At 42.5% G+C, this 25,605-nt stretch overlaps 2 protein-coding genes across 11 annotated transcripts in view; both read left to right on the forward strand.

Moving 5' to 3' along the window:
* The first annotated feature begins 350 nt into the window (after positions 1 to 350).
* Positions 351 to 9,935, forward strand: LOC6729054 (GRIP and coiled-coil domain-containing protein 2). Of its 2 annotated transcripts, none has more exons than XM_039295203.2 (12): positions 351 to 3,059; positions 5,801 to 5,952; positions 6,013 to 6,147; positions 6,325 to 6,582; positions 6,654 to 6,993; positions 7,052 to 7,138; positions 7,193 to 7,343; positions 7,398 to 7,707; positions 7,774 to 7,873; positions 8,093 to 8,275; positions 8,622 to 8,765; positions 9,219 to 9,935. In XM_039295203.2, exons 1-12 carry the CDS (start codon positions 721 to 723, stop codon positions 9,652 to 9,654), a joined length of 4,635 nt encoding a protein of 1,544 aa, XP_039151137.1. In that variant the 5' UTR covers positions 351 to 720; the 3' UTR covers positions 9,655 to 9,935. The 2 variants fall into 2 exon arrangements, with proteins under 2 accessions (XP_039151137.1, XP_016035710.1); XM_016177248.3 differs by lacking the exon at positions 8,093 to 8,275 and having other exon boundaries at positions 375 to 456; positions 537 to 3,059.
* A 433-nt stretch (positions 9,936 to 10,368) lies between these two features.
* Positions 10,369 to 25,605, forward strand: part of LOC6729061 (sterile alpha motif domain-containing protein 5) — a 152,629-nt gene continuing 137,392 nt past the window's right edge. For 5 of the 9 annotated variants that reach the window (XM_039295204.2, XM_039295205.2, XM_039295206.2 and 2 more), the window contains exons 1-2: positions 10,369 to 11,019; positions 19,767 to 19,816. The gene's annotated coding sequence lies outside the window, so the exon portion shown is untranslated. The remainder of the gene's footprint in view (positions 11,020 to 19,766; positions 19,817 to 25,605) is intronic. The other 4 variants (XM_016177251.3, XM_039295210.2, XM_039295211.2 and 1 more) reach the window with 1 other exon arrangement.

Genomic DNA, 25,605 nt, shown 5'->3' on the forward strand with positions numbered 1-25,605 from the left:
GTGCCCCTGCGAGCGTGTGTTCTTCTGTAAAATAATTAAAACAAATTATGCCATGTGCCTACATGGCACTTAGAAAACAAAATTATGATTAATTGACATACTAAAAAAAAAATGTTCTGCTAAATGTAATTCATCTTTAAAGCACCGTGTTATTATGACACTTTATTTTGTACTACTTGTATATTTTGGCTTTGCTTGAAAAAGTTCTAATACTAATTTTCTTGCAGTGCACTAGTACTCACACACGCCCAATGTTATTACTCATATTTGTCCAGCATTATTGTCATCATCATGATAATCCTAATAATCATGATGGCGATCATTATGGCTGTAGAAGTCGCATCGCTTGGATTGCCGACTGAGCGACAGTCGCAGTTTATCCGCCGACCAAGTCGAATCAGTGAATCCGCCAAATCATATATATACTTATATATATGTGGTGCTGAGTGCGTGCGGGTAAACTAATTGACGACAATTAAACCGCCCATCCACTAGCCGCCAAAACTAATATAAAATTGTGAAAATATTTTCAACAGGTTGAAAGCATTTAAAATACAACAATATTCGAAATAATTGCAACAAAGCAACAACGATTTGTTTATTAAACGAAAAGCACACAAACGAGCAAAATACCCAACGAAGGAGAATAAATGGATATAAAAATAAATGAATAGAAAATCGCAGAGGCAGAGGGAAAATCATTAAGAGAAAGAGCGAAACATGTTCAATTTGCTGCGAAGATCGCGTCGTGGAAAAGCGCGCAAGATCGTCGAGGAGGAAGATGGAGATAGACCCTTGAGATACAGTCAAATTGGGCAGATATCTACCGCTCAAAGAGCGGCAGAGCCGCCGGAAAGAGCACGACGGGCGGTGATCGAAGAGCTGGAGGACTTTGCCAGCGACTTTGACAACGGCAACGACAGCAGCGGCGACGAAGAGCGTTTAAAATTAGCAAAAACAGCTGCTAATGGCCGCTCCGACAATTTGTATATAAATAAAATGGGTGGAGATGGGAGGACGTGGACGTTTTCCTCGGCCGCTGATCGAAATGCGGCTCCCAGCAGTCAAAACGAGGCAGCCAGCGCGATCGCGAGCAGAAGCATTGGTGGTCAGCTAATTGGCACTATTGAGCCCGATATCGATGGCCCCATAACCATAACACATCGCCATCGAAATCGCAACGAAGGTGAAACGCAGAAGCGGCAATCCCTGCTCTCCATTGGCAGTTTCAAGTTGAGCAATCCGAAAGATACTTCCGAAACAGAGCCGAAGAAGCGAAAAACTCTGCAAAAGAGTCGCGATTTTCTTAGCGACATTTTCATGGCGCGTGGTCGAAACCATCAGCGCCAAAAGCAGCAGCAGCAACAGCAGCAACAGCAGCAGCAGAAGCAGCAAATTGCCGCAACAGCAGCAGCCAAATCGAATAAAAGTAATGCCAAAGACGTAATCGCCACCGCAACACACCTTGAAACGAACTCCGACCCCGCGCTCGCATCCCCGACTACTTATCAAATGACTTTGGCTAATAATAGCCCAGAGAATAGCGGCCAACGAAGAGCGATCGAAGAGAAAAGTAAGCCAGCTGGAGTGCTGGTGCGGGAAGAGCAACGCTCACAGAGTTTTCATTTTCCCGCAGAGAACGAGAGTTTTCCTCGCCAGATCGAGCCGGAAAAAGAGCCGCGAGCAGCCAGCATGCGTTCGTCTTTCATTCAAGCGGCAAACGTTGAGCGGCCAACAGCAATTGCCGAACAGCAGCAGCAGCAACAGCACGGCAATGCAATTGCTGTTCCGCAGCAACATCTGGCCACCAAGCAGCAACATCAGCAGCAGCAACATCAGGAGCAGCAGCAACATCAGGAGCAGCAGCAACAAGATCAGGAACAGCAACAAGATCAGCAATTAAGTGACATAACCATGGGCCAAACTAGTGCCAAACCAAACGAAATCAGTTCGGCGCACAGTTCGCGTGCCAGTACGCCGCGTGATTTCCGTGAGTCGGTCGTGATTCCGCCGCAGGCGCCGCCGCGTCACCAAAAGTCACCGGAAGTGCCCAGAATCACGGTGGAGGATTGCAGTTTTCCGGATGAGGAGCAGCCCGCCAAAACGCCGGAAATCTTCTACGAACTAAATGAGGCAGCTGAAGATTCGCTGAACATCGAGGAACTCAACGAGGCGCATATCGAAACCCTAGAAGATGAGGTCTTTGCCTCGGATATACCAGCTACTATCTATCAAAACTCGAATGGTCGTCCCTGGACGCGGCTGACTCATGTGAAGCTGGAGAATGTGCAGGAGGAAGCCGAGGAGGAGGTGGAGGAACAGGAAATGGACGACATAGACGAGGCTGTGGATCTGGACTATGAGCCGCACATGTCCAGCAGTCAGACGATGAATGGCAACTCCAGGCAATCGGCGAGCAGCGAACGCAGTGCCCTGAAAAGTGACTCCAATTTGAGCAGCAGTTATGCCGATTCCGGGATCGGGGAGCAGGAACTGAATGCACCACAGACGCAGCAGCATCAGCAGCAACCACCGCAACCACCGCCACGCAGCTCCTCGCACATGGCAACCAACCAAAATGTGAACCACACCTTTATACGCGATGGCAACTCCACGGATTGCGAGGAGACCTTTCTGCAGTGCGACGAACTCGACGACATTGAGCGTTTCAGCGAGTTCAGCGAGCGATTGGTATGCATCGAGAGCATCAGTCTGCCGGATGTGGTTGTCGAGTCAACGACCGCCAATGCATCCACATCAGGAACATCAGCAGCAGCAACAGCAGCGGCACCATCATCATCATCCACAACCACAAATGGCGGCGATGCGCAGATCAACATCAATATTGCCAATGGAGCGGGGGGCAATAGCCTGGGCAATGTGCACTTCATACCCATCCACGTCGAGGGTCGCAGTCGCAGCAACAGTCCCAAGCAACGCAGCCGGGACGACAGTTGTCTTGGCCAGGACATGACGCCCAGCATCGAGATCGTCGAGGATGGCAGTGTGCTCAACAAGCCAGTGCGCCAGGAGAGCCCCTTCGATAACCAGGAACTCAGGTGAGCTTATTTAAAAGAAAAGGGAGGAATCTAAAATATAATTTAATAAAATATAAATCCAAAAATAATTTGGAGTTTCCTAAAAGCAAAAAAGGCATATAAGCCCCAAAGAATGCATTTATTATTCAATAATAATTGTTTTTACATTAAAAGCCTCTTCAGGCAACTATTCTTTTTGAATGTATCTAGTGACGTATACGTGATATTTGCTAGTTGTAGCAGCTGTGGCATCAAGTGCGGCGTATTTATTTAATCACAGGCGCATGCCAACAATTTGACCATTAACATGGCAAGATGCAGCCAATTTATCTTGATCTTTGTGTCATGGAACATGCCTTGTGATCTGGTTTCTCTTTCTGGGAAATCCATCAGCGGAAATTTTCCTCTCATTTGCTTTGTGGTTTTGGTTTTCCGCCAATTTGATTTGCGTCGAGTTTTCCAGTCAGGGACGACTATTTTTAAATGGATCATAACATATAAATTGTATATCTAATTTGATTAGTGAAATCTTTTGTGGCATTCATTCACAGATTTGTATAGGGAATACTTTTTGAATTATAAAACCCTATCATTTTAAAAAGTCTTATTATTTATCACAAAATACTTTGTATGAATATCATATCTATAGAAACGAATTCCTTAGAAAATCCCACTTGTTTTGGCTAGTGTCTCGCATTACGTATACGCAGTGTGATAGGTGGCATTGTTTGGCCTTCGCCAAAATGACAGATTATGACAGCCGTGCGGCAAGTGTCTCATAGCCAAATGGCGACAATTATTTCTACATTTTATATTTTTATGTAAATTCTCGTGTTTAAAATAATAAACATTCGATTTGTTGAACACTAGAACGGGGGCAAAAATAAATTCACTTCGTCATTTCTCGTTTGGCTTTCTTTCGCTTTATTTGCAATTTTTGTTGGCAACATGTTGGTCATTTCCCACGCTTGTTTTTTGCACACTCAGGCAGGGGGTATATCACTTGGGACTTATATTTTAAACTATATGTTTAGAATACTTTCTAAAAAGTATTGGTATTTAATCTACAATTTGTGCAGATAATACACTTCGCTTAAATGTTAAACTTTAACTTTAATTCTGATGTTCCGTTTGTAGTTTTTTATACAAGAGTTGGTTTTCAGATTTAATTATAATTTAGATATATCTATAAACAGGTTTTCCAGAGTATCCCTTGCTTCGGTTTATCTGCACTTCAGCATTTTCCCTCAATCATATTTTCTCATGTGCATAGAACACGATCTGCCTGCTCTACTTTTATTCGCCTTGCTTATTTTAGGCGCTGTGCAAAAAAAAGACAAGTAAATTTTGAAACGTTCATATTTAGAGCAAACTTGTTGAGGAAATAGATAAGACGGGGGCGAGCACTTGTGGAATTTAATTTGGGTTGTTCTTGATTTTGGTGGATAATTGATTGGGCATGCGGGAGGAGGAGCGCATCCTTCACTTGGCCAGCTAGCATTGAAAGATTGTTTATTCCGCCGGCACATGCGGCGTATGCGTAATTTGCCTCGAATAACTAATGGGCATCTATGCCGAAGCCTCGGCTGCTGTTTCCTTCTCTTCGCCACCAGTTGTTTATCTAATCCGATTTAATTATCAACTTGGGCATAAACAACAAAAGAATCCAAGCTGGCAACTATGCATTTGCCTCGGAAAGTTCACAGGCACCGGCAGAGATGCTCTTGCCAAAAATAATTCAAATAACTTTAAATCTAAGTACACAAGTTGCATCTGTCCTTTGTATATTCAACGTATACTCACTCTGTCTATCTTTATCTCCAACTATCTCTAGAGACAACACAGAAACGCGTGTCTCAAAATTTGATAAATTCACATTGTCTATACTAAACTTATGGGTGTATAATGCGGACAGTGTAGGAAATCTTAATAAATATTTTGAAATCTAAAACTTATAAGTGACACTCTATAACAATTCTCTGATTTAAGTTAAATTTTGTTATAAAACTCTAAAGATTTTAATCAGCTTTATTGAAACTTAGTTGGGTATCCGAAAGTTACAGCAAACGAAATCATTCATGACATTCAATAATTGATAATCCTACAAGTATTAACCTTTTTGTCATCAATTTGTCACTATTGAAACGCACTGTATTTTTAATAGAGAGCGACTGAGAGTTGGCAAAATGCGCGCACGAAAACGACGGAAAAACGTTGATTTATAAATAAACTTTGCGCATTTTCGCAGCAACCGAGAATCGACTAGGATAAATTCAATTAAAACGTATTTCATTATTGCGTTGAAAAGCCAAAACAAAACAAAGCACAAGCCAATACATATTATATAAAAATGTATCTGTATCTTTGTCTACGTACGAGTATCCGTAGCTATATCTCGGCATCTTCTATTGTATCTCAACAAATTATGGTTGAGGAAGACGTTGCCACTGTTTTTACACCTCATTCACATTTAACGAGCTTTTCCATTCAAATTACGTCAGGCGAATGTCTAGCTATAGGTAAAAGTGCTGGGACATTAAAAATAAAATAATAATAATTATTATATTTCTGTGGCTTTGCCTCTATTTATTTATACTGTTCGTGCTGCGTGCGCGGAAAACGCTTGTGATTCATTTTGTTTGTGTTGGGGATTATTCAGTGACAAGATTTGTTTGAAAAATTCGTCTGACAGTTGAGCTGAACTGTCTAGGGATTTATGTTTCTATTCCCGCCATTACTCATCCCAGTACTCGATTTCCCAGGAAGGAGCTGAAGCAGCAGAAGGCTCGATTTGCCAGCCAACTGGATGAGGCCCACAAAAATGCCAGCCAACTGGAGGCCAAGGTTGGCGATATGCAGTTCAAGATCCAGAAACTGGAGCAGGAACTGTCGGTCAAGCAATGGAATGTGGAGAGTAAGTATCATATTGAAAGCATTCTGGAAACCCTTGTAAACCATATATTTAACTTCTTAGGACTGCAGAGCGAACTGAGTGCAGCTCACAAGGACGATGAATATGTGCGAAAAAAACTGAAACTTCTGGAAGATGAAAAGGTCATCCTACGGCACAAATACAGCGAAAATCAAGATGAATTCCAAAACAAATATGGTGAGCATAGTGCTAATGGATGATTCAGTTAATAGCTGATGAATTAGTGCGTTTAATTAGTGGCATAATATAATAACATTTTCCATATTTCAAATATCCTGTTTTTAAGCGATTTTATGATGCCATTTATTGAGTAATTAATTTTCATTCATATAAATTTGTACCCATTTTTTTCAGACGAACTCGAAGCTCAGTACAACGAACTAACCGAGAAGTACAAAGTGACGCAGGGCTTGGCCAAAAGTTTGCAAACCCAATTGGCCTGTGCCCAAGTCGAGGCTGAGGAATGGCGCCAGCAGGTGGAGAGGATCCGGGCGGATCTGGAGGAGCAGATACGCATTCTGAAGAACGCACTGGACAACTCGGAGGCGGAACGCAAGATCTGTGAGGACAAATGGCAGAAGGAGTTCGAAATGCTCAGGACACACAATCGAGGTGAGAAATCCTTCTTCTAAACAAGCTTGTAGATCGAGTGGCTATTAAATAATATCTTATATTAATTATAGAGCGCGAGGAAACTTTGATGACCGACTGCGAGTGGCAACTGCGGCAGATGCAGCGGCAGTGCAAGGACAAGACGGACAAGTCCAACTACGAGCGGAAGCAGGCGTCCGCCAAGGCGGAGGAGCTGGAACTGGAGCTGCAGTCCCGCCGGAGGGAGTCCGAGATGCTGCGCACCTGCCAGGCGCAGGTGAACTCGCTGAGGGGCGTGGTCAGCGAACAGGAGCAGTCCATCCAGACGCTAATGGATCGCATCGAGAACCTGAAGGGCGATCTGCAGTCGGCCAACGAAAACCTCGAGACCCAGATCGAGGCGGTGCACAAGATCAAGTATCAGTGTGATAAGTGGGTATAATTGCGTATTATCAAGGGAATTTGATTCTAATGTTTTTACCTTTTACAGTGCCATCTATGATAAGGAGCGCCAAATGATCTACAAAATCGATGAGGTGCGAAATGAGGCAGCCGCCTTCTGGGAAAACAAACTTTAGTAAGTCACAAGTCAACATATAGGAGTGCTCAAAATTGAACTTTATGCCTACAGCACAGAGATGACAAGACTGACTAATGAACTGGAGTCCGTGTATGTGGACGAGCGCCGCGAGGCGTTGGACAAACTGCAGAACGAGCACATCGAGGAGCTGAGGGCACTGACCAACAGATACACGGCCAACGAGGAGGAACTGCGAGCTGAGGTGGGTTCATAGTATTACAAGTAAACAGAAATTAAATGCATATTTGCATTTTAGATTGACGATCTGCACGAGAACCTGGAACAGAAGAAACAGGATTTCCTCAGCCTGCGCGAACGTTCGGATAACGCCCTGCTCCAGACCCGGATGCATTTGGATAAGGCCGATCGCGAGTACCAGAATGCCATGTGCCGCGAGGAGGATCGCCGTGTGGAGCTGGAGGAACGACTGCAGAAGGAGTTCGAGGCGGAGAAGGCCGAGATGGAGGAGAAGTTCCGCGAACGACTAGGCCAAGTGAAGGAGGAGTTCGCCAAGGAACTGCAGCTCTCCACGCAGGAAATGGTCGAATCACATCGAAAGGAGCTGGGTAAAGATACATGTGTATATTGATAACTGTGAAAATAATATATAATACTACACTCACAACCGGTAGACTCTCAAAAGGCCAAGTTGCAGGCGGAGAAGGAGGAGGCGTTGCAGGAACTTGTGGAGCGACATCGCGCGAAAATGGCCGCTGCCGATGAACGAATCAAGTGAGTGGATGCAATGTGGCATGCCCCGCCCCATGGGCATAGTAACCTTTATAGTGCCCCCTGACCGCTGCTCCCAACTAAATTGCCCGATGGCCCATTGGCTTGCATTGAATGTCTGCATCCTACTCATTTGTCACTTTGGAGTCCTTGAACTCGATCCATTATCACATTGAACTCGTATTCTGTTTCTCTCGTTTCACATTTCATTCATTGGATCAGCATGGATCAGCGTTTAGGTCGATCGACAGCCTCTCCAGCCCTGTGGGCGTTCGCAATGGGGGCGTGGCCGTATATGCCCACTCTATATGTGCTATATCTGACCATGTCGCCGCTGATCGCCATTGCATGCTTGGTGTTCAATATTGTCGCAGTGATCTATATCAAATACCGCCACCTCCTAGCGCACCAATAAAATATTAATACCCTGTTCACGCTTAAAATGATTCTTGATTTAAATTTAAAACAGGGTATCATCGAAAATTTCTTGAAAATTTAAAGCATTGGTATTGGCGTATTAATTTAAAAGAATCGAATGTTCACTAAATCCCAAAGAAACATATGTTTTTCCGGCATGCAGCTTGTCAAACGTTGTCCTTCTGGTGCGATTCTCCTAATATTTTACTTTCTCTTTCTCGCTATGTGTGTGTATCCACCTCAACCTCTGCCCACTCTATATAACCTGAATAACCCCAACCCGAATCCGATTCTGCATCCGTATACGCGTCCGCATCCGCATCCGCATCCGCAGCGATGTAGAACTTCGGCACCAGCGCAATCTCAAGGACCTGAAGGCGGCCTACGATGCCGAGAAGGCGGCGCTGGACAAGCGCGACATCAGCAACGCCAACGAGATCGAGCAGCTGCATCGAAAGTGCCGCTGCCTGACCAACCTGTAAGTGTCCCCAACCCAAAAACCACCACCCACTTTTACCCACCTTCCACAAGGTCGAGTTTAAATCCAAGAAAAGATTAAGATCTGTAAAAAAAACGATTCTGTTTGGTAATGCTTAGGTAAAACTTTCGAAAGAGTTTTGAATTTTGAAAATGGATTTGAATTCATGATCCTTTTATTAGCACTTTGAAGTAAAATCCTATCTTTTAATTAATTAATGATGATAAAATATAGAATTTTTAAGACTCGTGAATAATTTAAGGATAGGGATTTAAGAGCTCGACCTTATAACTCTTTTTATCTTTAACCCAAACTTATCTTAATTTTGCTTGTCCGTGTTGTGGGATGTTGTACGCCAAGTCAGTATCCAGCATCCGCCTTGAATTCACCATTATCCTTTTTGGTAGTGAATATAGTAAATATTTAAGGAGCTTTGCAATCCTTTTCCCGCAGATTTGAGGAGATGCGCATGCGATACGAAAGACGAGATCCTCGAGCCGAGGATCTGCGTGAGATATCCGAATTGAGGACACGATGCGAAAGTCAGGAGCGGGATTTGTACGTGCTGACCGATCGCCTGCGGGAAATGCAGATTCAAATGTCCGAGATGCAACAAAATGGTGACCGCAAGGGCGGTGGGAAGACGGTGAAGAAGCCGCCGCCCAAATCGATAGCCACCAGCTGTGACGTCATATACGAGGAGAACGAGGAGCGTGAATCGCCCGAGAAGGTAAATGGTGAGAACTCCTCCCAGGGAGACGAGGACGAGGACGTGGAGGAGGAAGTCGAGCAGGAGCCCAGCGACACGGAGTCCAATCACACGATCGAGGTCAATGGAAAGTCGGATCGGATCAACGAGGATGACGCCCATCTCATCACCGCCGTGTGATATCGGTCAAAACTTCTATATACATACGTAGATCTTCCAATTTTGTGGCTGTATTCTTCGAGATCCCCAGGAGTGGCTGTTCCAGGACCAAGGATGTGTGATCCCGGGTGCTTTGGTGCTTCATGTGCTGCCCTCTGTATCGCTGGATACGGAAATCGACCCACTCAACCAAATCGCTCAAAGCTTGAACTCATAAAAATTGTAAATGAAATTTCTGAATTGGTTTCTGAAACCGCCAAAAAAAGAAACGAAATAAATGTAAATATTTTTAATATTATTAATATTTTTACAGTTTACTGTTTCTATATTTATTGCTCCGGCTTAACAGCTGTTAGCTTAACAGTTGTCTTGGCACTGTAAAGTGCTGAGAGCAGCGTGGGAGAATTTATCTTTAAAGAAAGGCGCATGCGCTCAAGTGTACTAAATGAACTAAATTCGTCCAATTAGTACTTATTTCAAATATATGAATACATTTTCGGCGCGGCTAAATTTAACTTAACTACGGGCAACGAAACGATAACAAATAATTTTACTTTTCTAATTAATAAATATAAATAGACACAAATAGTTTATAGAAATTTTGTGCACTTATTATAATATAAAAAAACATAAGTTCGTAGCCCTTCGAACTCGAACTTAATCGGTTGCATCGAACCAAGAGAGTGACCGTTCGCGACCTCGGCTGTGATGCTAAAAATGCCAGCTGGAGCTAGCAACATATACGAATATATACGAACGCATTTATCGCCGCGCGGTCAGTCGTCGAAATGTTCGAGATCCGGTCGTTTTGAAAAGCAGCTCGAGCGGTCTTCTCGCGTGAAATTGAAACTGAAAAAGCCGGTAAAACTGAAGCAAGTGTGTTGTGATTCAGAATTGAGCAAAACGAAAACGGTGGCCAAACGAGCCGTTTAATGAGCAAACAGGCTGGCCAATAACCAATTACCATCAGCCATGCCATCAAGGAATCGTGATAACGCAGACACAACCGGCAGCAATTTGTTAATTTGAAACGTCGCGTGTGTTCCTCTACAAAAAAACCGAGTAATTTACCAAGCATTTAAATTGCATTTGTAGCATAGCACTTTAGTTGCGCGTAGGAGGAACAGCAAGGTCGTTGGGGTCGAATGCGAATGTTTGTGATGCAAGTGACAAAATCAAAATTGGAGTAAATAGGTAGCCAGCCATTCCTGTGAGCATCTTCGCGTCGCGTAACGGTAAATCTTTGCGCCCTGCGTGTCTGTGCGTTCGTGTTTGAGTGTACGTTTTTCGGTTTTGTTTTCATCTCCTCCTTGCCGTCCTCCTTCTTCCACCTTCAATTGCCATCTCCTAATTTCCTCTACGAACGGAGAAACACGAAAACGAAAAGTAAGTGCCGCTACTTCTATTCCTCCTATATGTGTTATTGTAAAAGATTTGCAGCCATGTGTGCCTGTGTGTGAGAGTGTGTGTGTGTGAGGGAGATTTCGTGTGTGCGATAGTGTGTGTGCAGCCTCCACCAAGCGCCGCATTTAAAGGATATTCCTAATCCGTTTTATTGATTGCAGCAGAGAACTGCAGCCCGCCACTCGCACTCTACGTCCACCCGATAAACACTCGGTACTCTAGGCACCCCGTTTTTTTTGACACCCTACTTGCGGCAACACAAAATACTCGAGTGTTTTACCGACGTTGTGTTTTTGTTACGAGTAAAAAAACCACCCGAGGCCTGCTGCGCAAGAGCCGTTTGGGTGAGTGGACGCACAGTCAACGATCGGCCGCACGTCATTTTTTGTATGCGGGCTGCAGTTCTCTGGTCATTTTTTGTACGCCTAAAATTTGTATGGGAGGAAGCGTGACGGGTATAAGAAATGAAGGGTAAAAGGGAATACCCAAGAAAAATTTCGTGCTCACGTCTTTGATGGACTCAAAGGGTGCCACCCGTTTCGAATCATTCCGTTATTTATTTTTCACACGTCGCTACCTGAATACTCTAATGACAAATATTCTTATATAAAGTAATTTTTGAAATGAATTTTGTGACATTATGTACTATTATTTTTACTATAATCTATATTTAAATAATAATAACGTTAATAATATATATAATATATAATAATATATATAATATAATATATATATATATATATTATATTAATAATATATAATATAATAAAATATAATATAATATATATAATTATAATAATATATAATAATAAGATGAAGGGCATATTTTACAAAGTATTCGACAAAGTCTAGAGCCACGCCGAAAGAATAGTGTGTAAACGTATGGAGTGTAAAACGCATGGAGTTACGCATCTTGTCTGTGACTCGATTACCTACGAGACCACTCGAGTATTTTTGGAAACACCCGAGTATTTTTGGAAACACCCATGTGTTTAACGGTATACCCACAAGTGTTTTTCTCACTCATCCCTTTTTAGGCAGTGTGTGATCGGCACCCGCGACGCGGAGCACCGTATTGATTCGGGTGCGCGCACAACGGGGTGTCTTGTCTACATGTTCAGATTTATACTGTGTGTTTGTAAGTACCCGCGATGTGCGTGGCGGGTAGCACCCGCACACAAAATTGTAGGGTGTGAGTCGAGTGGTAAAAAAGTGCCACCCTTGCAGTTCTCTGGATTGCAGGGCAGAAAGGAGCGGCGAAAAAACAGCAACAACAACAACCACACAGCTGGAGTGCTCAAATTGTTTGCGTGTAACTGTGTGTGTGCCTGTGTTTAGTTCTCGTTCTCGGCAATCTGTGCCGCTTTTTTTATGTTTTTATTCCCTTCCCATTTCCACTCTATCCTCATCCTCCGGGGTTGTTGTTGTTGTTGTTGTTGTCGGTGATTTAGTAGTGCCTGCTGTTTTCGTTTCATCTCCGTCTCCCTCTTATTTCCCTCTAATTCTGACTCTTGGCCGGCTTTTTGTTGTTGCTGCCCACAGATTTCCTGACAAATGTTAATTATTTATGCAACACTTCCTCTCTGCATTTTGTTATACAATTGTCCATTTTCCCTCATTTGGTTTAAATTGCATAAACACTTCCTTAAAGTCTTGAAAACTTCCTTTTTGAGATACAAGAACTTATAAAGTCACATATTTCACTTGAAAAGTGCGTATCTTCTTTCGAATTGGAAGTTCTTGTGCAAAATCATACGTTCTGTATTAAACCCACATTTGTAAATTCTTTAATTGAAAATGATGCAGAAACACAGCATAATATGAAATATTCAAAGACATATTGAAAGTTCGACATAATGATTTATCGAACTCAATTAATTTCTGTCTCGTGCAATAATTAAACGTCAATTAAAAGAACATTGGTTACATATGTGCTTTCAACATTTTGAGACTTGAATCTAAGCACTCGACTGAAATGTTTTTTAAACACCTGTCGTGGTCGTGTCCAAATAAAACCTTAAACTGCCGAAGTGATTGTCTTTTAAAATCACACAAGCACACCTTCTTTTACCTTGTCTCTTTTTTTTTTTTTTTTGCCTGCTTGTTTGGGCCGCTTATCTGTGCTTATAATACGTGTACATTTTCGCTGCGTTCCATATCTCCGGTGAATAACTTCATCAGAAAATTAAGCGAAATATGCCTGGCACCTGCCCCCGTGGGCATAACTCAATAATCACATCAAATGTCGCCACTGGACTTGCAGTGCCGTGCCCCCTCCAGTTGCCCACTTCCTGGAGCAGCGGTCGCAACACCTCCTTAAGAGGTGTGTCCACTGGTCTCCCTGGTCTCGCCGGCCTCCTCAACTCCCAGATCTTGGCTGCCCAGCCTTACCAGCTCTCCCCAGCTAATGCCGCACAGCTGCGCGCCATTTAAGTCGCTGACAAGTGTTTTGCCGGCATCTCCGGAATGCGACGGATACGGTGGCGAGGTGGAGAGCCGAGAAGGAACCGCCTGCTTCCATGGTTCCTGCTGCCACAGAAGCCGCAGCAAAAAGTGGCAGCCAACATTGCTACCAATTATGCGATAAGCGGAGAGTAGCACTCTTCACAGCTCCACAGACTCACAGCTGATGCTATTTCACCTTACAATTGTGAGAAAACTTTAGGCAAATACAGTGCGGGTTAGCAAATTAGTTGCGATTCAACTTTTGCGATATTTCCGACTGGAGTTTTGATGCTCTAAAAGCCACTTTAATGGACTCAATTTTAGCATTTAGTTGTGGGCAAACAACACTTAATTGTACACCCACAAAGTGTGTAATTATGCTGCGAGTAATTGGTCAAAACAAAATTTACATAAAAGCATAGTTGTCTCGATTTGATTTTGCACTATTATTAAGAGCCATTATAAATTTGCTTAAAATGTATACAATTATGATTGCAAAAATGGTTGAAAATTCATGGCAGTTTCCATACTTTTGAAATACATTTCATATTAAATCCGGAGCAAAGAAAGCAAAAGTCGCATTGGTGTTTACACTTCCCACACTTTTCAATTAAAGTGCATTTTTTTTCGCACTTTGCCAGCAAGTTCGTGCAACTTGCAGGCGAACAACGTGTTAACATGGCCAAAAGCGGTGGGAGACTCGGTCTAATGAAGTGATTAGACTGCGATTTCGCTGATGTTGTTCCCTTTAAGTGTATACGAAAAAAGCATAATAATAATGGAAAGGAAAAAAAAAGAAAAAAATGAAATTGGATGGGGAAAACTAACAAAAGGCCGCGTGCGCAGCCATCAAACGAAACGAAAAGCGTGCAACTGCAACAAAAACACCGGCAAGAACAAGAGCAGAGGAATGACCTTATATTGCAACTGCAAGTCAAACAAAGGGCCGCTAATGGGTGGCATTGAGGGGGCTCCTCGCCTCGCAGGGCAGGAAGGTGTAATCCCGGCCGAGGACCGAGGACCGAGCAGCGAGAACCGGTCGATGCCCATTGCCCAGTGCCCAGTGCCCATTGGAGTCCGCTCTCCGAACGGAGCGGCTACTGCGGGGCAATTGGGCCAAAAGCATAAAAATCAGTCAAGAGTCGCCTTCGCCAACTCCGTTCAGCATTAAAAGCGACAAACAAACAAACAGAACGGACACTGAGCCAAAAAAAAGATGCATCCCCATAAAGATAATCACAGATATAAAGTGGGATTTATGGTACTGATAGGCATATGTGTGTATCTTAATAGTTGAGTTGTAAAACAAGGCTGGGAAACAAAATAAATCTTACACCGAAAAGTTGGTGAAGTTTATTACATTATCTTTAAAAATGCTTTTTGTTGATAGTTTAAATGTGGAATAAAAATGAGATGCCATTTAAAAATCTTAAATTCCTAAAGTCATAGAGCGAACTTTTTAAAGGTATTACCCTTGGTATTTCTTGCTGTGGACAAACAGGAGTGTGCAACTCCCCTAGTGGGAATGGAAATGGGAGTGGGACTGTCGACTGGCGGACTGCAGGCTGGGGAATACGAATGGCACTGTGACTGGGCATCGTACTCGAAATCGCACTCGCTGTGGAGCTGGATCTGGATCTGGACCTGAAACCTGGACACTCGCATCCAAAAGGCCGCCCGTGCGAGCGCAGGCAGCGCTAAAATCGATTTTCTCGCAAACTTGGCCAGGACGGGCAGCCGCAGGCCAGCAACTACTCGCTGTCCTCGGCCCTCAGTGCTCTGCCCTGCTCCACATTGCCCCCCATTCCCATGCCCATTCCCAATCCCATTTCCAATCCCAGTCCGCCTGCTCCTGCTCCTGAGCCTCCTGTTATTCTGGCTGTAATGGATATGGTCGAGGCGCGCGCGGTTTTCGTACCCGAGATCCTCGTGGATTATGCGGATATACCGCGTTTGACCATCAAAATGTAATGGTCAAAAGGTACAACTTTTATTTGTTTGTTTCCAGCTTAAAGCGAAATAAAGGAGTTTTTAGATTTCAACATTATATTATGTAGAAAACAGTGCTGTTTATGAAAAGAACAAAAATTGCTTAACAATTTTATTCTACTTTCTAATAATTGAAATAAGTTTTCTGTTTAAATCGCATTTTAAGCAAAGGATATTGCATAGTCGTGAGTAAGCTCCACTTTGCCTCACTTACTGGTTAATGATGATGCCGCTAATGATGATTCCTTTGATGACGATGATGATGATGGCGGTGCGGATGATGATGGGGATGATGCGGCGACCACGGTTTCGCTGATTTCGCTGCTGGGGTCTGCTGGTGCAGCTAAAATTGCAAGTCAAACTGTCGTCGCTCGGCGTTGTTTAGTTGTTTTACCCGTGGCATGGCGCTGCTCCCTCCTTCTCCCTGTCTCTCTCTAGCCCACTCTGTGCTCTCCCTCTTTCTCCGCCTTGGTAATTGCAATTGCAATTTTCTCCAACTGCAGCAAGTCCGGCTCCTCGGACTCCATCTCCATCTGCGGCTCCTGCTCATTCTGCTCCTGGGGGTTAGTAAATCTGCAAATTGCATTCGACTAGCGAATTTAGTGGCAACCGGAGTCAAGTCCATTGCTCTGAGTTATTTAATTTGGGTTATAAATAAATTTGTTTAAAGCAATAATTCGCCTTCCGCTGCGGGAAGGTAACAAAACAAAAAAAGAAAGGATGGGTTTCGATGTAATGTTTGTTCAGGATCTATAAAACGTTTGATTTTATTGGATTACTTTATGCCCAGAATGCTTGAAAACGGTTGAATATAAGAGAATTTTACAGGATATTTGAGTTAAGCCAAACATTTTGAGTAATTGCCGATCTGGTAATAAAGGCAAAACATCATTCTCGCTGCACTACATCTTCGAAAACACAATTTTCTTGATGTTTCCAACCAAACAGCAATTCATAAGTCTCTGCAATAATCAGTTCTGAGTGCCACACTCGTTCACTAACGAATGGTACTAATTGAAATCATATTGCATCCACAGGCTGGCGGCTGAGTTGGAAGGGGGTGGGGTTTTCAGGGCGGACGGAGGTGGAGGTGGGCTGTCAGGAGGCCAAACCAATTCCCGTGAAGAACAACATAATTCGAGGCCAGCAGGGATGAGGGGCAACTATGTGATATGCTGCAGCAGTGCAGCATCCAAGACGGGAATCTAGAATCGAGAATCTAGACACGCAAGCAGCAGCAACAGCAACAGCATTTGCATTTGGCCCGGACAGCAATTACCGAAGCTGGCTCATGATGTTGGCCTCATGATTCTCGGCTGGCCTGAAGCCTTTGCCACCTGCTTGTCTGGGAAATCTCTGGGTGTCTTCCCCTGCCCGCCGAGACCCATCATATTTGCAGACGCGGGCAAGATAATAGCACTAATGTCGCAGTTAGGGCAACTTCAAGTCATGACTAGCATATGAAACTGTATTTGTGTAAGTTTAAGGCCTTTTCACAAATTTAAATTCCACATTTTCCTTATATGTTATGTGTGCTATTATCTTGACCGCCACTGTGGCTGCGTGTGTGTTCCCAGCAGCTCAACTGACGTGACTGTCAATAGATGGAAGGGCAGTGCGAGGGGCATGGGACGGAGGAGCGCTTCGCGTTTTCATGTTTTTCAAGTTGTCTGCAAACGACACCCAGCGACGTCGCCTTTTGCACTGATTTTTGCCTTGGCGCTGCTCTGCAGGCTCATCAGAGAAAAACAACAACAAATCAACAGCGGCGGGGGCATCAATGACAACCAAACAACAAGCAGCAAACAAAATCACGAATGGAAGATATGGCAGTTGTTTCCGACTTGGAGATACCCATGATACATATCTCTTCAAATTGAATATCTAAAAGATATATTTGTATCTTGTGGTAGCAATAGTAGGGTTTAAAACAAATGAAGTATAATTTTAGCATTTGTAAATTGAAAGATCTTGAGCTGAGATACCAAAAGAGGAACTATCTGTAATAGATCTTAAAACACCTGTTTGCCATGGCATCTAGAAAGCCAATATACCTTGTGTATCTATGAGATACAAGGACGATGATGACGACGAACGACATCGTTTTATGGAGGATAGACCTTGGGCTGCATCTTGCAACCCTTTAGGAATCCCTGAACCCATGCCATGCCATATATCCTGTGTATATAAGGATGGAACCCGCATCATCTCATTCAAAAAGAGAGCTTTGCTGCATTTTTGCTTCTTCCTCCGCTGCTCTTGTTGCTCTTCCTGTTGTTGTTGTTGTTGCTTTTGCCGCTGTTGATGTTGATGTTTTTGTTTATTTTGTGTTCCGAGTTGTTGTTGTTTTTGCCATTGCTTTAATTATTGTTCCGTTTCGTCTGGCATTTGCCGCTGCACTTTTTCTTCATGTTTTTCTGTTGTTTTTTCATCAGTTTTTGTTTTGGTTCTTGTTTTTTTGTTTTGTTTTTATTTTGTTTCATTGCAGTTCTTCTGCATTTCACAGTGATGAGGAGCGGGCGAAGGGAGGGGGTGAAAATAATACAATAGGCGCACCGAATCACTTAAATCATTCACAGCTTGGGGCGGATGTGTAATGGATACGGCTGATTGAAGAGGGAAATAGTCATGTGGAGCAGAAATGCATCAGTTTCTGCAGGGCTTTTTATTATTATCGGTGATTTTCGATGGCACTTCACCACTAGATTTGATTGGAACTTGCTTAGATAAATTAAGTCGTGTTTTTGAAGCATTCTTATGGCTTAACTTGGTCTTAAAAGTGCATTTCAAATTAATTATCATGCTTAGTCAATATACCTAGAAAGTTTAGTTACCTGCTTGAATCCAGGTACCTGTTATCGAGTGCCCACCGTAAGAGGCTTAGTCCAAAAAAACACTCTGCTCAATTGGTTGCGCTCCACTCACTTGATAAGATCGTTGATCCATTAATTCGTTTCGGCGCTCGGTTATTTTTTGTGATCTCTTGTCCAAATCCTCTTTTTTTCGACAGTGAATGATGCCAGTTGGTGATTCATTTTCGACTTTTGTGCGATTACTCCTCGCATTGTTTGTTCTGTGGGGGAGATTCTCGCATGTAATTATTTTAAAGCGTTTTCCACTTTTTTCCATTTTTTATTTATTTTTTTTGTTTTGCTATTAAATGTCTGTGGAAATGCAATTGCAACGATGCTGCCGACTCTCACCCGTGAACTTCTAAAATCCAAAGCGAAACCCAACCGCCCAAAAACATTTCACTTTTCTTTGTGCCAAAACGAGTAAAAACAAAACTCACAGAAAAAAAAGAAGAAAACTCGAAATGAAATAAAAGAAAAACACAAATAAAATGCAAAAGTTCGAAGCCCCCGGAACTCTTTTGCCGCTTACTTTAACTGCCACGGCAAAAGGAGCAGCAGCAGCAGTAGCAGCAGGAATAATACAAAATGAAAGCCGAACGAAACGAAATAAACAAATCAAAATGGAAAAGGACGAACCTCGAATGCAGCCAGGACCTGCTGGAGTTTTCCAGGCTCCGCGGCGAACTGCAACGTTCCAGATACGTTCCCATTGCAGCACGGCGAAAAATAATATTGTCAATGAAAATATCTGCAATAGTTGTAGAAACTTGTTCAGAATGCAGAGCTTCTTCAACTACGTGTAAAATTAAAACAAAATATATTTCAACATGTATTCAATTGTGATTATAATTTTAAAGCATCGATATTAAAAAGTGTTAACCAATTTTTTTCTCCGTGCCTTTGTTAGCCATTTTTGTGTGACTTAAATTGCATTTTATTTCTGCAACGTTGCAAAACATTTATTTACTTTCATGGTTTGTTGAGTATTTGCCAAGCCACAAGGAACTACTGCAACGAAACGACAAGGCATGAAATTCGCCAAGGATAAGCACGATGATGATGTAATGATGACGATGTGGCAGTGGCAGTAACAGAGGCAGAGGCAGACGACGACGACGACGTCGGAGTTTCAAACAGGAACTGTTGACTGCTTTTGAACTTGTGCGTCGTCGTCCTCGGCAATTGCATCCTTAGACAATGACGCGTCCATAGAAGGCGGCAGCAGAATGAGTTGAATTCACCGAGTTGCAGACATTTTGACAAGCGACAGTCCTTTTTTTTTTATAATTTTTATGTTTTTTTTTTGCGGTTTGGAAAGGGTGTGCCTTTAAGTAGCAAGCGGATTTGGCAAAGGGATGCGGATTGTTATTATATTCATATTTATAAGTCCCCCTTTTCAATAAATATTAATTCTAATAAAGAAAATTATTTTACTTTTAGGTTTCGAAGACCAAAATATTGATGAACTATATTTTTCTACTTGACAAATTGTAAGTAGCATTCCTAATTCCTTGCATTAATTTAAAGCATATAGTATAAGAGGTATCAAAAGCGTCGTTTAAATAGTGTTAAGTGCATATTTTGCTTTGGGAAATTTGTTGCCGGGCGGATTACTCAGATGAAGATTTTTCATCACGCCGTTCGGATTGAAATTGATGAGGCCTGTGCCCCGAAAGTTGCCTCTGCTGCCGCAATTATGCGCTAATTAAATGCTACATAATTTTTTGAATGCCGAAGACAACTAAAAAATGCATAACATATGTTGTGCAGGCCGAAAACGCTGCGCTCGGTATCTCAAGCCGTCTGGGTATCTCAAACCCGACAAACCGACGAAGAAGCCGGAGAACCAGAACCACCGCTTTTATGCCCTGTGTCTGGGTGAATTGTGGCCTCATGCCTCGGGCTCGGGGCACAAGAAACAATTTTCAGTTGAGGCACACACAAAGAAAAACGAAGCAGCAGCGGCAGTGGCAGCCATAACCATAACATGTTTTCTTATTAATTATAGTTTACGCAATGCAGGGGACAGGCCGAAGACAACAACAGTCACAGTCACTCAGTGATCGAGACTGGCTGGCAGGAAGCTCGACTTGACCATGTGCTCCTCCTCCGGCTGCAGATCCTCCTCTAAAATAACAAAAAAGAAGAAAGAGTTCACTTAATTTGACGCACAAATGTCAGTCACAAGATGTTGTTGAACCGCGTCAGTTGGTCGCTTGGTCGGTTGGCTTGGAGTTTTTCGGTTCGTTCGCCTTCACAGCCCGGCTGCCTGTCGTTACTTTAGTTGTGAAAATAACTCAATAACTAATCCTTTTTGATGGTAGAAAAGGGTTGCTTGTTTGCCCAGGGCATTCGGGTAAGTCCAGGCGAAGCATGTGGCAAGAGCCATCACTACTCACCAGAGCGGCGGACTTGACAATAAAAATGATCATAATTATATTTAAATTAATATGCAACAAGGCCCGAAAAGAAGAAAAAAATAACACAAGCCGGCAATTTCCGCGCGCCGGACAAATTACAGGAAATGCCAAACACCAAAGGGTTGCTTCTAGCGGTGTGCGTTTGGTGTTAGTTCACAAACTGTTTATATTAATTAGGAACCCGGAGTAGTAGCTTCACACTCTGCGAAGAAGTCCATAGAAGTCGCACCCACGCGGGACCATAAACGTATAGGAATCCATTTATGACACGGCCTTCGCGGAAGGGGAACATATTTCATATGACTGTTTCAGTTGAATGATTTCGTTTTCACACCTTTCACACCTTTCAATGAAACAGAAACATACACTTTAAAAAATTAAAGTTTCCAAAGTTCCTTCCAAAGTTTTGTACAAATATTGCTGTAATACAGTTTTCTCGATAATCCCGAGCGGGCTTAATGTCATTATCGCTGCTCAAACTTCATCTATTGGCAGTCAAGAAGTTGTTAAGCCCATCGACAGACTGAAGGAGACTTTAAGCCCCTTTCGACTCGGTTCCAGCCAATCGAAATCGGAGTGAACACACGATGGTGGGGCAAATTAATCTGTGAGCAAGACAAATAACCAAAACTTGTAACAAATGCGCACGACATTAATTATGCAAACCGAAATAGAAACAAAGAAGAGACAACAAAGCGGACTAAATTGTTCAGTTTGCTTTATCTATCTAAATCATGAGCGGCATTTTAAAAATCATTAATCATCGATGCTGATGAATCAGGCGACGTGAGCAGAGCAAGTCGAATTCGATTCGAAATAAAATAGGATTTAGCATAAGTTATGCCGGGTTTGAAATTAAATAATTAAAATCACATTGCTGTCCCGCGCGCCGTACGTTGAATTAACTTAATTATTTAATTTATTCCCATCGAGTTGTCATCAAAAATGCAATAAAAAGGCCGAAATCCGAAAAACTACAAACTACATTTGTCAAAGCCGCCCGCTCATCGGGCTGAAATTAAGAATTTGCATAAATTTGCAATTGAATTGCAGAGAGCGTGGGAGTCGGCAATATTAGTTTTTAATTGCCATATAAATTATAAATAAATTCACGCTTCTCTCGCGCAGGCATTGCAAACGCGAATAGTTTGCATAAATTATAACCACTCTGAACTCAACCTGAGTGACTGACTGACTGGCTGACTGACACCTGGCGAAAGAATTGGCCGAAAAATGCATGACAATGTAAATTAATTAAAATATTTATAAGCGTGTACCTGCGAGAGGATGTGGTGCAGCTAATTGATAATTAAACGAGAAGTGGGGGTGGGTAAAAATAACTAAAATATTTAAAGATTACTACATTTTTTGATGATAGGTCAATATTAACAATAGCATATTAGGCAAAAAATAAAACATTAGTTCCCACACTAGGCAACACTTGCCATTTAGCTCCGGGCTTCATTAGTTTAACCTCTAAAATTGTTTATTATTTATGACTTTCATTAGGCTTAACTGCTATCCTCTTTTTTCAACAACGTTTACAAGCATTTAAGCACTAAATAAAAAACGACTAACACAACAAACGGATAAAGCTTTGTTTACATTACGAAATTCATGTTAGATTTATTGGGTTTTTCGTTTTTATGTCATTATTGCTGCGGGGATGGTCTATAATTTATTTAATGATGCTTTTAATGTGGCTCGATTGGAGTTTTTGTTTTGTTTGGTCGACACTCATTTTCGCGTGGCCATAATAATGGTGTTTAGTGGGGCTTTGGGCTATTTGCATTGCATTTTACCCACCATATGCATAATGAGTTTAATTGTCGGTCCGTTACTTAATTGAATACATTAATAACAAAAGCTCCGATCGCGTTCCGCAACGATGTGTGTGCTTATGTGGATTACAACTCTTGACATTTAAGCCCCGTTTTCGAGTCAAATTAAAAGCAAATAAAAATCCGGCGACAGCGACGACGGACCGAGCAGCAAACCACGTTGTTGGCTTCACATACATGGCTAAGAGACAGCGATTTAGATAGCAATAAAATGCAGCTCACCTCACTGAACTGCACATGCTCCATTACCAATTCAGAAATCTTTAGGCCGTGCGGCTAGAGAGCAATGGGGAAGCATGTTGCAACAACCACGTCAACAACATTAGAGGAGTCACGAACTGCGGCAGGAACACGCTGCAGCAGCAACAGTGCAACAGTGCAACCGCAGCAGCGATAGCAGCAATATCAAAAGCAAAAGCAACATCGGCAGGAGCAGCAGCAGCAGCTAAATTGTAAACATAAACAAAACATTTATGACTATTTACAGTTGAGCCCAAGACTTGAACTCCAACTGCCATCGGTTTCCATTTTTTTCTGTTTTTTTCAGGGCGGGGGTCTCTTGTACGTGAGCAATATCTCTAGTTGTTGCTGTTGCTGCCGTAGATGTTGCTGATGAAGTTCAATGAGTTTTCGGGTGTGAAAGGGTCAATTGTGTAAATAGAAACGGAAAACTGTGAACAGCAAACACACAGCTACATGCAACAAGAACAACAGCGGCAGCAGCGCAACCGAAATCGAACATGGAAAATGTAGAAGGGGTAAATGCAGGGAATGCAACGGGGTCGAAAGAACTCATAAAAATATCACACGCATATAGGAAAAGCATTTGCGATAAGCATATTGCACTATGCAAACAATCAGGGACAAATACAAACAGACAGCGAGCACACACAAACGGAGCACCTAGAATGCAGATACAGTGGGCACACGCATGAGTGGATTAGAAAAAAAAAATCCTGATGGTTAAAAAATGTAATAAGGGAAACTTTTATTGAAGGAAAGTGAATGACATTATGATCGGTTCTTCTAATTTATCCAATCAAAATCTATTAGCCATTTCTCTCACTTAGCGAGCAATCACTGTTTACAATAAGGTTCAATTGCCATCGAAAATGGGAGTGGGGGGTCAATAGATATAACGAGGGACATTGGGTTTTTATATTGGGCCAGACAGACCGCCGCTTTTTTATGATGCAATTAAACATTGTGTTTAATGCATTTGTAAATAATAATAAATAAAAAACATTTACTACAGCAATCACGATAATGCAGCCAGGGGCATTTCAGTTCGGCGGGGCAGCGATAACGCGATAATGAAGTTGAAGTTTCGAATGCCTCTCACATGGCGAGCTGCTTTATTTGCCAACAGGAAATAAAATTGCCATAAAAACCACTCCGCCTCTGTCTCATAAATGCATATAAATTATGACAGTAAATACGATGGTGGGAGATGGTGGGGGGTAGCTCATCTAATCTAAGCCCGGCCTTTTAGTCCAGCTGGTTGAGCATTTGACGAGGCAATTCGGTTTTTTATTGCAGCCGTCAATTGTCATTATAATGGGGCATTTAATGGCAACTCTTCAGTTCTGGCACACATGTTTGCTCTACGCCTTTTTCCTCGATTTTTCCGAAAAAGCTTCTGCTAATTGATTTTGAAGTGTGGGCTTCCATTTGACATGCATAATCTGCATTTAAGTGTCTTGGGCGCCAGCGTTGACAATTGACATGGGATTAGTTTCGGGTTGAACAATAAAAATTAATCCTAAGTGGCTTTGAAAATATAACGAATTTATTGAGCTCCACTGCCAATTCGTGCGTGTTGTACAATTTTTGAGCTGGGAATTATCACTTTATTGCTTTGAAATGCTGTCAAGGGATTTATTTGGATTTTGTACGCTTTGTAATAGTTGAAGAAATTTTATAATAATTTGCTAGAAAATTGCAATGAAAGTTGGATTGGCTTAGTTTACTTGCAGTGAAATACCTTGAGAACAATAGAAAGATTAACTGAATATACATTTTGAAGTTGTTTAAGCCTTTGCCCATTTAGTTACTGAGTATTTAATCAAAGGTTTGCTTGTGGCTGTCGAGTTTCATCAAAGGTTTCCCGCACTTACGAGCCATTTACATATTCGACTGCCTTCAAGGGGTCCTGCGTTAGTCCTTTATCCTGCGGTGCAATCAATGCAGTTCCCCCTTGGTTTTTTATTGCCTGCTTTTTTTTTAGTATGTGCGTTGCAGGATGCAAATGCAGCAGGATCAACAATAGAGCTGTCAAAGATGCAAATGTCGAGTGTGTGCGTTTTTTTCCAACCTCTTAGTGGGGTTCTCAATCGATTCGCATCCGCAGGCTACTTTGGGACTCATTGTTTTGACTAGCAAAACAAAAAGGAAACCCCAACCCTTCCCATGCGTGTGAGCCTGGGTTAATTGAAACCACTCGCAGGGAGAGGGCTCAATGTCACATAATACTCAATCAAATTAGGGCTCAAGTTGACTCAAGTAATTAAATCTAAAACCAACAATTGCCGCACTTGAAACCCAAGAAGAGCCAGCCACGGCACGCACACACTTCGGGGTAAACTAGCCGTAAATAGCAACAATTTTCATATTAATTTTCATAATTTTCCAATGTTGACAGCAGAGTAAACACAAATACACGTTGGCAAACAAAGGGCAAGGAGCGCAAGCCAACGAAAGGAGCGGGAAAAAATGTGTAAGGGATACTCGGGCGACACAGGACAATGGGGGGTAAAACACTGAACCTTGGTCACTTGTTGGTCAACGGCAACCTGCTGTGAGAATGTCAGTGTGTGTGGGTGTGGTGTATCTATGTATGCGGCGACAATTTGCCTAATAACAGTGGGCCAAAAGTAAGTGAGGAGATCGGGGGTGTTTGCCTTGCCTTTCAAACCTATTGGGCAACCCGCTCCTCCTGCCTTGCGGTTAGTTTGAACTGTTGACTTTGCGGTGAGCACTTTAAATTGATTAAGTTGAATTTGTCTAGCGGCGCCACCG

This window comes from Drosophila simulans, chromosome 3R (genome assembly GCF_016746395.2).
Source record: "Drosophila simulans strain w501 chromosome 3R, Prin_Dsim_3.1, whole genome shotgun sequence".
NCBI classification, from domain to species: domain Eukaryota; kingdom Metazoa; phylum Arthropoda; class Insecta; order Diptera; family Drosophilidae; genus Drosophila; species Drosophila simulans.